The sequence below is a fragment of the Triticum aestivum genome, chromosome 4A (assembly GCF_018294505.1).
Source record: "Triticum aestivum cultivar Chinese Spring chromosome 4A, IWGSC CS RefSeq v2.1, whole genome shotgun sequence".
Lineage (NCBI taxonomy): Eukaryota > Viridiplantae > Streptophyta > Magnoliopsida > Poales > Poaceae > Triticum > Triticum aestivum.
In genome coordinates this window covers 574353291-574368095 of record NC_057803.1, presented here as the reverse complement: position 1 = coordinate 574368095, position 14805 = coordinate 574353291, and the positions used below count along the sequence as shown (strand labels likewise).

General features: G+C 43.2%; 1 protein-coding gene across 1 annotated transcript; it reads right to left on the bottom strand.

Moving 5' to 3' along the window:
* Nucleotides 1-6755: 6755 nt before the first annotated feature.
* Nucleotides 6756-14131, bottom strand: LOC123087071 (serine/threonine-protein kinase STE20). Its single transcript, XM_044508971.1, has 7 exons — nt 12457-14131; nt 9685-10978; nt 9212-9491; nt 8408-8515; nt 8011-8289; nt 7469-7612; nt 6756-7363 (listed from the first exon to the last, which is right to left on the bottom strand). The coding sequence occupies exons 1-7, from the start codon at nt 13478-13480 to the stop codon at nt 7175-7177; spliced, it is 3318 nt and encodes a 1105-aa protein (XP_044364906.1). The 5' UTR covers nt 13481-14131; the 3' UTR covers nt 6756-7174.
* Nucleotides 14132-14805: the final 674 nt, after the last annotated feature.

Here is a 14805-nt window from a genome sequence, read left to right as displayed (position 1 = left end):
TAAATATCACATGCAATCAAATAAGTGGTATGATATGGCCATCATCATCTTGTGCCTTTGATCTCCATCTCCAAAGCACCGTCATGATCACCATCATCACCGGCTTGACACCTTGATCTCCATCGAGGCATCGTTGTCATCTCGCCAACTATTGCTTCTACGACTATCTCTACCGCTTAGTGATAAAGTAAAGCAATTACATGGCGATTGCATTTCATACAATAAAGCGACAACCATATGGCTCCTGCCAGTTGCCGATAACTGTTACAAAACATGATCATCTCATACAACAATTTATATATCATCACGTCTTGACCATATCACATCACAAAAAGCCCCGCAAAAACAAGTTAGACGTCCTCTACTTTGTTGTTGCAAGTTTTACATGGCTGCTATGAGCTTCTAGCAAGAACCGTTCTTACCTACACATCAAAACCACAACGTGGTATAGTGATTGCTTTTTGATCTTCAGAAAGAACCCTGTTCATTGAATCCGATTCAACTAAAGTTGGAGAAACAGACACCCGCCAGCCACCTGTGTGCAAAGCACATCGGTAGAACCAGACTCATGAACGCGGTCATGTAATGTTGGTCCGGGCTGCTTCATCCAACAATACTGCCGAATCAAGAAACAACTAGTGATGGCAAGCAATATGTATATACCCACGCCCACAACTCCTTTGTGTTCTACTCGTGCATATAACAACTACGCATAGACCTGGCTCGGATGCCACTGTTGGGGAACGTAGTATTTCAAAAAAAATGCATACGATCACACAAGATCTATCTAGGAGAAGCATAGCAACGAGCAGGGAGAGTGTGTCCACGTACCCTCGTAGACCGAAAGTGGAAGCGTTAAGTAACGCGGTTGATGTAGTCTAATGTCTTCATGATCCAACTGATCAAGTACCGAACGCACGGCACCTCCGCGATCTGCACACGTTCAGCTCAGTGATGTCCCTCGAACTCTAGATCCAGCTGAGGCCGAGGGAGAGTTTTGTCAGCACGGCGGCGTGGTGATGGTGATGATGAAGTTACCGACACAGGGCTTCGCCTAAGCACTACGACAATATGACCGAGGTGGAAATATGTGGAGGGGGCACCGCACACGGCTAAGAAATCAACTTGTGTGTCTATGGGGTTCCCCCCTCCCCCGTATATAAAGGAGGGGAGGAGGGGTTAGCCGGCCTCAAGGGGTGCGCCCCAAGGGGGGAATCCTACTCCTACTAGGAGTAGGTTCCCCCCTTTCCGAGTCCAACTAGGAGGGGAAGGAAAGAGGAAGAGGGAGAGAAGGAAAGGTGGGCCACCCCCCCCCCTCCAATTCGGATTGGGCTTGGGGGGGCGTGCCTCCACTTGGCCGCCTCCTCCTCTCTTCCACTAGGGTCCATGAAGGCCCATTAACCCCTTGGGGGGTTCCGGTAACCCCCCGGTACTCCGGAAAATGCCCAAACCTATCTGAAATCTTTCCGGTGTCCAAACATAACCTTCCAATATATCATTATTTATGTCTCTACCATTTTGAGACTCCTCATCATCTCCGTGATCACATCCGGGACTTTGAACAACCTTCGGTACATCAAATCACATAACTCACAATACATATCGTCATCGAACGTTAAGCGTGCGGACCCTACGGGTTCGAGAACTATGTAGACATGACCGAGAATCATCTCCGGTCAATAACCAATAGCGGAACCTGGATGCTCATATTGGTTCCTACATATTCTATGAAGATCTTTATCGGTCAAACCGCATAACAACATACGTTGTTCCCTTTGTCATCGGTATGTTACTTGCGCGAGATTCGATCGTCGGTATCATCATACCTAGTTCAATCTCGTTACGTGCAAGTCTCTTTACTCGTTCCGTAGTGCATCATCCCGCAACAACTCATTAGTCACATTGCTTCCAAGGCTTATAGTGATGTGCATTACCGAGAGGGCCCAAAGATACCTCTTTGACAATCGGAGTGACAAATCCTAATCTCGATCTATGCCAACTCAACAAACACCATCGGAGACACTTGTAGAGCATCTTTATAATCACCCATTCTCGTGTCTATGGCTAGGAAACTTAACCATCTTTGATTCAACGAGCTAGTCAAATAGAGGCATACTAGTGACACTCTGTTTGTCTATGTATTCACACATGTACTAAGTTTCCGGTTAATACAATTTTAGCATGAATAATAAACATTTATCATGATATAAGGAAATATAAATAACAACTTTATTATTGCCTCCAGGGCATATTTCCTTCAAAATCATCACTAAACTCCTTGCAAACAGACTGCAGAAACTGATCCTCAATCTAATACACAAGAATTAGTATGGATTTCTTAACAACAGATGCATCCAGGACTGTTTAGCATGGACTTGTGAGTACTTGCACCAATGCCAACAATCTAAGAAGGAAATTGTTTTGCTCAAACTGGACTTTGAGAAAGCATTTGACACAATCAGCCATCAAGCTCTATTTGATATTTTGAAAGCAAAAGGCTTTGGGAACAGATGGCTGAATTGGATTTACATGATTTATGGGACTGGCTTCTCTTCTATCCTACTAAATGGGGTACCAGGCAAGCAATTTATTTGTAAAAAAAGTGTGAGGCAGGGTGATCCTCTTTCACCTTTGATATTTGTTATTGCAGCTGACCTTTTGCAATCCATGATGAATGAAGCCATGCAACAATCTATGGTGGAATCTCCCCTTATTCACACATCCTGCCTTGATTATCCTATTATCCAATATGTAGATGACAGTATACTGGTTGCCAATGCTAATGCTGCTCAATTTAGCCACATCAAAAATCTTCTACTTCATTATGCTGATTATACTGGACTCAAAGTCAACTATGCAAAGGTTATTCTCACCCCAATTAACACTGCAGCAAGCAAAGTCAATCAGCTTGCCACTCTCCTTGGCTGCAAGATTGGGACCCTCCGACAGAAATATCTTGGTCTTCACTTGAGCTTAAGCAAACCCAGAATTGAAGATTACTTTCCTCTTTTGAAAAGGATTGAAAACAGATTACTTTGTTGTTCTACTCTCCTTTCTTCAGGAGATAAGTTAACCTTGGTTAAATCTGTTCTATATGGCATGCCAATCTTCTTCATGTGTACTTTGAGGATACCAATTACAGTGGTCAACCAGATCAATTCTTACCTGAAAATTTGTCTATGGAGGAAATTTGGCTCAATGGATAGAGGCATGGCAATGATAGCTTGGGATAAGATTTGTCTCCCTAAGAGGCAGGGAGGATTGGGAGTGCTAGATATTCAGATTCACAACCAAACTCTTCTTATGAAGTTTCTGCACAAGTTCCTAAATAGAGAAGATATACCTTGGGTCCAGATGGTCTGGGAAACATACTACTCCAATAGCCTACCAGGTGATAGAATAGTGGACTCTTTTTGGTGGAGATCATTGCTCAAATTACTACCCAAATATAAATAGGTTGCTCTATGCAAAATTGGACAAGGGGATACTGCTCTATTTTGGACAGATAGATGGCATGGCCAACCACTTTGCAACCAATTCCCTGAGCTTCATTCATTCACCATCAATCCAGGGATTTCGGTTGTACATGCTCTTGATCATGAGGATATGAGCATGATGTTCCACATGCCCTTGTCATAGATTGCATTCCAGCAATTCCAATCACTCCATGAGATTATTCTCAACAGAACTTACAACCAATCCTCTGATCAATGGTTCTATCCCTGGACATCTCATAGGTACTCATCCATGAAGATGTATAAACAGTTAATTGACGAGACTCCAGTCCACCATATCTTCAAGGATATCTGGTCAACCTCATGCAGGCTAAGGCACATCATTTTCTTTTGGCTCCTGCTGCATGACAGAATCAACACCAGAAACATGCTTCAGAGAAGGAGTATGCATTTACAGACATATATGTGTGCACTTTGCATCGATAACACGGAGGAAACATGCCTTCATCTCTTTTGGAACTGTCCACTTGCCCTATTGTGTTGGGACCAGATCTTACCTGACAGAGTTAGAGGCATATCTTCATTTGATGAGATTACTTTGGCTATTGGATCACTCCCAACAGATATTGCATTGGATATTATCATCGCCTGCTGCTGGGGCATTTGGTCATGCAGAAATGACAAGATCTTTCGTTCAGCTACACAGCATTTGTGGTGCTGGAAACACTATGTCAAAGAAGGACTTTGGGCGGCACGGATAAAAGCAAAACCTCAAAAGGCAGACAGTATCAAGATCTGGACTGAACAACACCTATAAACTTCTGATGTTACCTAGAACAGGAATTGGTTAAATTATGTACTTCTTTTTTTACTTTACTTGTACTTGTAGATATTATTTTAATACAATTACCGTAGAACAATTGTTCTATGGTTTCGGCTCAAAAAAAAGGTTTGCACATTCAATTTATTCCCTTAATATTTTGTATTCCCTTGATTTTAACGCAATGATCTTACCAACATTTTTGACGCTACTTGCTTAGTATGAACAGATTTTGTTGTTTATGTTGTTTCAGTAGTTGATGTTGGTCTTTCTTTGTTGCTATTCATTGCTTGATTACTCATGATGACCTCCTTGTCGAACATCATTTTCATTCGGGAATCATCACTTTTCTGTCGAATCAGGAGGCACTGACCTTCAAAACTACTATGGAGCATCAGAAAAAATACTGTGGTACAACCATCAGCGTGTAATTTCCGATGGGAGTCTACATAGCGTGAGAGTTACTTGTTTTTGTATTTGCTTGTTAACCCTTGTTTCTATTAATTGCTTGATTGCTCCTGATGATCCCCTTGTGAAACCTTGTTTTCATTCATTTGAGAATAGTCACTTCTCTTCATAGTCTTCACCTTAAAAACAACTTTGGAGCATCAGAAGTTCAAAACAATACTGTCATACAGCTATCGCATGGGATTCCGAAACTACATTGCAGCATCAAATTAACATATGTGTAAGTTTTTTTTGGAACACAGTACAGACGCAAGTGCTCATACATACGCGCATACACTCACCCCTATAAACGCGCGTGCGCACACACACCCTACCCCTATAAGCACCTTCGAGAGACTGAGCCGGCATATCATCTTGAGATTTACGAAGTTACCATAGACGCTTCGTCATCGACAGAAACATCTTCTCCCACTGAAAACGCATCGCCTGAAATCCTAAAATAAATTCAGAAGTAATGTGAGCACGAAGACTTAAACCCTGGTGAACGGAGGATACCACTGTCCCTCTAACCATCCAACCACAGATTGGTTCGCAACATGTGTGTAAGTTTGAACAAGCCCAAAACTGTTCTGGATGTCACTTCCCAAAACTGAACCTTTCCGAGACGGAACGAAAAAACTATTCGGGATGTCACGTCCAAAACGGGTTTTTATTTTGTGAGATGTATGGGAAAAAACGAATGTTGTGACTTGGGGTGCTTCACACTGCACACAACCAAGCACACATATAAAACGATGAATACTTCTGTTTCTATAAGACCGCACCTTTTTTCAGTTTCGTTTAGAAAAAAATAGTAAATTGAGGTTGGGACCAAAATACTAAAACCCAACAATTTATGAAATTACGGTGTTTGTTGATATCAAACTCATTATATTATTTTAAACCGTGGCTTCTTAAACCCAAACGATAAGTGGTATGTGTGTGGCACGAAGCACTTCGGCCATGACGTTTTTTACAACTATAAACTTGCCAGACGAAAGAAAAAATATATTAAAAACCTCAATTTGTCATCCAAAAAAAAGTTGTCATGCTTAACAACTAAAGTTATCATTCTCACGTCACTAAACTTGCCATAAAAACATTCGAAGTTGCCATGTCCTTAAAAAAACACGGTGTTCCTCTGAAACTCCAAAAAAAACTGAGCTGCCAAATGTAGCCCTGTGTTTTCATTCAAGAAGTTCGACGCAATCCTTTAGGCCTCATTTGATATAGAGGGATTTCTAGCCCCAAAAAAAATGGGGATTTCAGAGAATTGGGTAATGTTGTTTCCTCCTGTCTCGCCAAGAAGGAGCTGCTGCGAGCGGCAGCGACAAACGAGCTGCGAGGCGGACGGGTTCTCATTCCGCGAGAGGCTACGCGAGGCTATTGAGCCGCGTGGGTCAAAAGGGGTTGTTGCGAATTGGAGTGGTTTGGCCCGTTTAATACATGCGAATCAAATGGGCTGGCAGGGTTTCTGGGGATTCTGGGCCCTACGGGGATATTCCTCTCTAATCCACTTCAAACCTCTTCCATCAAATGAGGCCTTATATTCTCTGTCTAATCAAGCAGAACTTTAGAGCATCAGAACCGTTCCGTACATAACTTCTGCGTGTCGAATTCCAGACAAACCACGTGTTTGTTCTCCACAACTTCTGCGTGTCGAATTGCAGACAAACCACGTGTTTGTACTCCTGAGTTCGAAACAAAGCCAAACTGTTCACGTGCCTGCATATCAACGTCAATACAAATCACGTCCCCACGTATCAATGCCAGTACAAAACACGCCTCTATATACATGCTGCAGATAATGGAAACTGAATGGTTTAGGTAAGGTTGAATGGTTTCAAAAAGATCAAATAAGATCTTCGCATGAGTTTCACAGCTCGATTTTCTGCGAATCCCCAGCATGTTAAAAAGAAGGTAGGGCAGGAACGGTAAAGATGAATTTTGGCCCAATCCTAAGACTAAAAATAGCATGTATAAAACCGGGCATCATGCTTCCCTGCAGAACAAGCACCTGATGGCGCGAGATGTACAGAAGAACCATAAGAATAGACGTGCACAGCATGGCACCACAAGGTTGGACAATAATAATCACACCATGTACAACATGACAGCCCTATTCCTACAAGAAAAATGGGTTTCAAAATGTACCTAACCAAATGGCCTGTTATACTGGAGCCAGACAATAGACAAAACCCAGAGTTATATTACACCACAACACAGGGCATTTCTAGTACAGGGAGCAAAAGACCATCCCAGAGGCAGGCGTCACATCCTAATCGGTTTGAATCAGGATCGCACTTAAACCTGAACATTTGTTTCCATGGGTGGCTCGTGCTAGAACAGATTTCATCCATCAAAACTTCATGGTGCTTGCTTTAGGTGCCAAGACAGATGATTAAGGCACTCAATATGGTGCAAACATGATGATCCAGCAGCAGCAACCGTGTCATGACGATATTGGCTCGTAAGGAAAAGAAAGCCACGGGTGTTTCAATGCTTCCAAGGCGCTTGGGCGCTTCTTCGGATTCACCTCGAGAAGGTATGAAACAAACTCGATGAAACCTTGGTCAGCCATGGGCAAGCGGTGCCGCAATGATGTCTTCTTTGGAATCAAGTATTCTAGCCTGCTACTTTCCTGAAGCAAAGTCAATTGCGACTTATTTTAGAAACGATACTATTTCAAGGAAGAATCTGAATCAGGTGTGTCGGAGTGAAAAAAACATGGCTCAAGGGTTCAAACCTGATTTCTTTCATACAACATGTGATTCTTTGTGAAGTATTTATAAGTATCACGCCCCTGTGCAAGCATAGCTTGTTCTATGGAACCAATGATGCCCATCACACGTGCAAGTAATGTCGCAGGAGAATCGTTTTGAAAAAGAACCTGAAGAGCATATACCAATAGAAAGATTAGCTAACATATTCTGCATGTGTAAGATGAAACACCAAATATATATTTTACTGTTGACAACTAAACATATAACATAGAGACGGGCGAAAGAAAAATAAAATAGCTTCTGTTAATGAGATATATAGTTCCTAATTGTCTCATTTCCATACTAGTACTGTTAATGAACCTGAAACATAGATCTATGGTAAAGATATTAAAGAAATATGCGCTGAAAGAAAAGTTCTCCTTTTATGTGATTAAACTGTGGGTTTGCATTACAGGCTCTTTCTATTATATGTCACTAAAAGATTGTTACAGAAACAAACAATGAAAGAATGACAATAAATATAACTGTTAAGAACGGTAATCATCAGCATGCGATAGTCACTTACATTCCCAGTGCAAAGTTCTGCTAGAATACATCCAAGTGACCATATATCTATCTTTTTGTCATAAGGTAGGCCCAGTATAACCTCAGGTGCACGGTAAGATCGCGATTGAACGTATGAGCATAGATGATCAGTCTCAAAACAGCTACTGCCAAGGTCAATGACCTTAATTTCACATCTACTATAGCTCTTCACCAATATGTTCTCTGGCTTCAGATCACAATGAATAAGACCAAGTCCATGCAAAAACTGCAGTGACTCCAGACACTGAACGGCTATTGACTGCAAAACGGATCCATCAAAGAAATAAATCAATTACCAGCATGAAAAGTTGATTCATGTCCAATTGCTTAGCGAAAATACTGAATCAGCATTAATTGGTGATAAAGCTTAATGATACCTGTAATCTTGGCATCGTAAAGTAAACCTCGCCTCCTGATTCTCTGTTAAACTTTTGAAATTCATACAAATTTGCCTTCAGAAGTTCACAAACTATCAACAAATGTTCCTGCAAACAAATACTTCAAGTAAGTTTGAAAGAAAACAGAGCTGACTTCGTCACAGGACGCCCTAATCTAAATTTGACAATGACTAAAGATAGCAACCCAATCATTCTAATGAATCGACTTGACAAAGAATCTCAAAGCCTTTTTTATTTACAAAATAAACTCAACTCCTAGACCTTCATAGTATCAACAAATAATCCTCCAATTGTGTTTGAAACAAGTGCAACACCAAACATGGCAAATTTCATTACAAGATGCAATGGACTGAGGGTAAAGGATTAGATCATTTGGCAAATGTGAATGATTGCAAAAACCAACAAATATGACAATTCTAATAGATCAAATGGCACAAGGATCTCCAACCCAGCCTTAATGCGTAGGAACTATAAATGTTAATCTACACAAGAAATCAATGCCAAGATAACTAGAGGAAATGTTTATAAAGAGAGGGCGAAAAACTGTTGAGCAAACGAAATAAATGTATCAACAAATTAACACTAACAGCTTATAATCAAGATCTCAAATTACCATAATGTACTGTTCATATATGCATCTTCAGTAAAAAAAATAGGAAAATGCTTCAGTAAAATAATTGGGAACATATATCTCAACCCTAAACTTGAAAAAAGTATACGCTCAATGAGAACTAAATGAGACCAAGAAGGGATCAGGGAAAGATTAAAAATATTCATACTTACCCGATAGTAGAAGTAATCATATAGACGCAGAAGGTGGTACTTGTCCGCAGGGTCATGCTTGTTTACATATTTCAGAAGCTTGATCTCATCAAGGCTCTGGTCGAAAAAATCTTTGTTGTTCTTAATGATTTTAACACACACGTCCATTCCTGTGTGTAAATCATGTGCCTGGATAGCTTTGCTGAACGCTGCTGATCCCAAATACTCCGTGACATGGTAACGACCAGCAATAACAGAATTGAGAACAACATGGAAATTTTTGTCTTCTTCGAAACCAGTTCTGTTTTAAAGTTTACAGAAGATAAATGTCAGAGTAAATAAGCATCTTTACACAGAAACAAATACACATTGTTCCATTCTAAATGTAAACACCAAGCACAAATAGAGAAGTAGGCCTGTCCATTTCCTTTTAAGCTTAACACAAATCAGGAATAAAAAAGAGCAATCAAGGAATCAAGGACTAAAAAAGGTACCTATTTTTCCTATGCACAATCTTCAGATTGAAAGTTTCAAATTCTTCCTCCTGGGCCTTTATCTGCCTTACTTGTTCTTGCAATGCTGCTGCTTCCTCGTCATCTAACGTGGTACCGGTCTCCTCTTCTTGTGCATCATCTAGTTTCTGATGACGAGCATTCATTGTTTCCTCCACTTCATCATAAGTATTGTTCAGAGCAGACGATGCGCTTGAGTTTCTTGATCTAACAACATCAGAAGTCATTTCATCTCGAGAGCTCCTTAGGGAAGAGACACTGTTCCTTTTCTTCCATGTGGCAAGTGTATCATCTGATACCGTGCCATTTTGACAGTCATCAGGATCATTGATTGAATAATCATCCTTCTTTGACCATGAAGACTTAACATCTGATTCGGTATTTTTTCCAGAATGCAGTGGCGGTGGAAAAGAAAATCCACCATCACCATAAGCTGCTCCTGGTGGCATATTGCCCTTTTGGATATCATAGTTTATTTGGTCCTGTTTGGCTCCATTCGCATTAACCTTTTTCTTTTCCGTTTCTTGCTGAGAGTGTCTCTTTCCACTAACACTCAGATTACTTTCGTTGAAGTATTCTATGTCCCCTTCACTGCTTCCTCCAATCAGACTTTCACGCACCTCACTGCCAATGTCAGCAGCATCACTACTTATACCAACACCAATTGACCTGACTGAACCGTGCTGATCATCCTCAACAAAAGGGTCATCAGGATGAGGTCGTGCAGAATCATTAAGGAATTTCCCATTTCCTAACATGCCTAGTTCACTATTCTGTGACACAAAACCCTGCCATACTGGTTCAGAATGCATCAAATTTAGTTCTTCTGAATCCAAAAGTTGACCATCATACTGGGCTATCATATCATTATCAGGAATCCCATGTCCTATTGGCCGCTCCGAAGTACCTATCGGTGCGATGTTTTTCCCATGAAAATACTGCTCACCAGATATGTAAGAATCCTCTTCAACAAATGATTGGTCATCGTCATCATCCTTTGTAGGACGATCATGTCGATCAGCACCACTTGTGTGACCAGTTGGCTTCTCATTGTCACTAGGATAGTCAATCTCATGTGCAAGAAACCAAGTTTCATCCTCAATTGGTTGTCGGGTGTAGCCAACATCGTCGTCATCGTCATACTCATCAGAGTCCCAATACTCATTTGGATACTCAAGCAAATCATCACCAAGTGTGTCAAAAACCATGTCAGGAGTATCCTCTGCAATGCCTTGGCTGACGGATAACCAACTACTGCCAACCGTGCGTCTTCCACCTGAATGTGTTAACATGTAGGTCAAGTGTTAAATGCCAAAAGATTAGCCAAACTCAGATAAGTGAACATACAGTAGAGCACTATAGCAGCTCTGAAGCATGGGAAAACACTCCTATATAGTTTCAGTATTTTCATCCTAGAGCAAGAAACATTTCACTGTTGCAAATTTGAATATCCATACTATCAAACATGAAATTTTCACACAGGTTGAGTCCTGGGTTCTCTTTTAGCTCGCATAAGATCTACAGGAAAATGTGAAATGAGCGGTACATATCCCTTTACAAGAGCATATGCTCTAAAAGACAAGTGCCCTTCAAATGCAAAGAAAAAGACGTACCATCAAAGATTCAATTTGCCTACTGATACTATCAAAGATCAAAGTTTCCAGAAGACTTGAGTTTTGAATTTTAAAAATCTCACATAAGATCAACAAGCAAATGGGAAATGACCACTAAATATTCCTTTGGGAAAAAGAAGGAACAGAACACAATTATAAAAGTATGGCATATGAGAGTGCTGCCAAAATATATAAAAGGTCATATGCTTTAAAGGCAAGTGTCCTTAAAATGTAAAAAAGGTCTCTCATTTGGCTCATGTGATAATGCCGTCAAACCATGCATGATTACTGAAGGATCAGACAATTGTATGTAGTATGTAGCATAGCAAGGATACAAGCTAATATGTCTGTCCAGAAACTTCAACAAAAGCAGAGTTTTGTCAGAAAATGTGATTTTTATTTTGTCACAAAAAACTCTCCACACAAGAACTCTAACAAATAACCTGCTTCAGCTGATGTCCTTGTTCTCTATCAAAGGCATATACAGTACAAATCATGTTATCTCAAGCTTGCTGTCCTACAGAACCAAGATGACAATCCTGGTGATTTGGTCTGGACAACTTCTAGGTCAAGGAGAGTTGTTATTCGCTCAATAGACAATTTGAAGGATAAACAAACAAGTTTGGCACAAACCGACACAAAATAAAGCTGCAGAGTTCACAAAAGGGGACAACGGCAATGACTCTAGAACAATTACTTCCCAAGAAGCGAAGTGGACAATTGTTACAAGTTCATTAAAACTGTAAACAAAACCATTCAAGTCGTAAGAGACTTCACAATTTCTATTGTCATATGCTCATGTTCAAGACAAAGAAAAATAGAATAAATATCTCGAACTAGTGCCTGTATAGTCATCTTCCTAATTGTGATGCTGTAATGTGCACAATTTTCTACAAATCTTTGTAATGTTCAGTTGTTCACACAAAGAAGGGCCAAATGTACTAAAAGTTGCAGTTTCCTGTGGTAGGTATGAGCTACACAGTCGCAGTTCTGTAGAAAAAAATATAGTAGGTTTTGTAAATATGTACACAGAGCAATCTGCTGTGCAGCTCAAGAGTAAGGTAGAATCAATTTGCAGCTACTGTTGTAATTAAAAGATGATCATGTTGCCATGTCACTATCAAATTTGTAAACAAAATACCTGATGATGTAATGTCCTGCCCAATGGGAACATTAAGATAAGACCCAATCATAAAGACATGGTCAGTACTAGGGTCGTTGGATCCAGATCCATGATGATCGATCTTCTCCTCCCAGTTCATATTAACAAGCTTATCCTCAGACTTGAGCCGCACAGGAGGCAACTTTGGAAACTCCTCACGTTGGCTATTTCCCATGAGCTGCAGATCGAAGCATCGGTCGGCAACGTGGTCTACAATACTCTGGGGCTTCCCTGAGTAATACTGCCTGCTCCCCTCATCAGGCTGCCTCTTTGCTGCTTTTCCCGAACCATCGGCATTGACGCTCTTCTTCGTATATTTCCTCTCATTTCCATCCTGGTGCGCACTATGGTAACTAGACGACGGGATCTCTGTAGGAAATGGAAGCACCGTCTTGACTGCATAGCCATTCAAGGGCTCCTCCTTTTCTGGGACCAGATTCTTGTCACTCGAATGGCCTGGTTCACTGACTTCACTTCTCCCCACGGTGTCAACTTTCCCCTTCCCTCTTCCAAACGAAACCTTCTGCTCCAGCACCGGACCAGGCTGCTCGGTCCCAACACCCCGGTCCCTCTTCTCAGTTAACGATGTGCGGCGATGCCTTGGCACCTCCTCTGACACCAGAAGCTCGGCCAGCTGCTCCACGGTGCTGTTGGCAATGCTGAAGTTCCACGGGTACAGATCCCCTGTGTTGCTGTTCTCCAGAGGCAGGCCAATCCCCAGCCCCTTCTTCCCATCAGATCCATTCGCCAGGCCTCCGACATCAATCTCCTTGACAATGAACTCCCTGGACGAGTCGGCGCTCCTCACGGAAGAAGCGGCGCCTCTCGGCCCTGCGGTGGAGCCCGCCTCGGAGCCGTCCCGCTCGTCCTCCTCCTTGGGCGAGGGCTCGGCCGCGCGCCTCTGCCCGTTGGTGGCGCTGAGCTCCCCGCGGAGGGCGGCCTCGGCCTTGGCGAACCGGTTCTTCTTGAGGAACTCCAGCACCAGATCGATGTTCTCCGCCATGGTTCCCTCCAATATCCGCAGCGAGACCGGGCAGAATGCTTGGCAGGAGGCGCCGCCAAGCTAAAAGGCCGCGCTTTGCAGAGCCCGGACCCGGCCAAATCGGCCGATTCGAAGCTTCGAGCCCTCGGGGACTTGCGAGGCCACAGAATGCGCCGCCGCGCCGCCGAAAGCCCCGCGAATCGAGCCCCGGAGCTCCCCGGAGCCGCGCTTCCGCGACAGCAAGAAGAAGAGCAAAGAGCCAATCCCTAGGGCGAAGCGAAACCGCAGCGGCGCTCCGCGGAGCGAGCAAGCGAGTGAGGAAGCACGAATCCGCGGGAGCCCGGCGGCGGTCGAGTCGCGGGAGGAAAATCCTAGCCGTCCCCTGGGCCCCAGCCTCAACCCCGTCCGGTCGGCCGCGAGCGGGGGGGAGCGGCAGGCAAAGGCAGGGCAGGGCGGGGCGGAGGAGGAAGGGAGGGGTGGACTAGGGGGGCGGGAGGCGGGGGCGGGCGGTCAGCGTGGGGCGGCGCTGGGCAGATCGAGGGCGGGGGCGGCGGGGCGGCGGCGCGGGGGCATTGGGGATCAGGGGGCGGCCGGCGTGGCTGGGGACAGCATATTCGCAGTGGTGGTGGTGTGGCGAGACGCGAAAAGAAAGAAATGGTTCTTTTCCCTGCTCCGTTTCGGCTGTGGTTTGTGGCTTGCGCTTGCGGCCCGGCGGCGAGGGGAATAGGGGATCGATCCGGGGTGGGGAATCGAGTCGAGGAGGGATTTGTGGGGGGGTGGCGGATAACAAATCCTTTTTTCTCTCTCGCGTTCCGTGTGTGTGTGTGTGTGTGTGCGTTGCAATTTGCGATTGGGCGGTCGTTCAAAATTGGTCCCTGTTCCGCGTGGCGAGTGTGACCGTTCGGCGCTTTCATTGGCCTCGCGGGGATGGATGGATGGATGGATTGCCCTAAGCAAAAGGGATCCCTCCCAGGTATCTCGCTGTAAAGTGCATCTTCGATGCCCTAGCCTCTTATCTAGACACTACTAGAGCTTACGAAATGTGCAACTTTTGCTTCCCGTCTAGTACTACATACAAAGTGAAGAAGAATGTGTGACTTCACTCAGATTCCATGCAAGGTTCTACTATATGAGAACACATATAGATACTCATAAAAAGGTTGTGTAGAGATAGACGTTTTCCCGCGGTCTAGATAATTTGCGTCTGATGCATTATGATTCCACGTTTATACGAGAAATAGACCCTGGGAAAATGAAAATAGAAGCCCTTCCGCGAAAGAAAGCATCGTGAATGGCTGTTTTTTTGTTCGTGTTTTTCTTGCATCAAGGAATTTGTATCTTTTCCT

Coding starts and splice junctions, on each gene's coding strand:
- LOC123087071 (XM_044508971.1), bottom strand. CDS start 13,480: ATGGCGGAGAACATCGATCTGGTGCTGGAGTTCCTCAAGAAGAACCGG. Junction 9,492..9,684: donor ATTGTGCATAGGAAAAATAG/GTACCTTTTTTA, acceptor ACTTTAAAACAG/AACTGGTTTCGAAGAAGACA. Junction 7,364..7,468: donor TGTTGTATGAAAGAAATCAG/GTTTGAACCCTT, acceptor ACTTTGCTTCAG/GAAAGTAGCAGGCTAGAATA.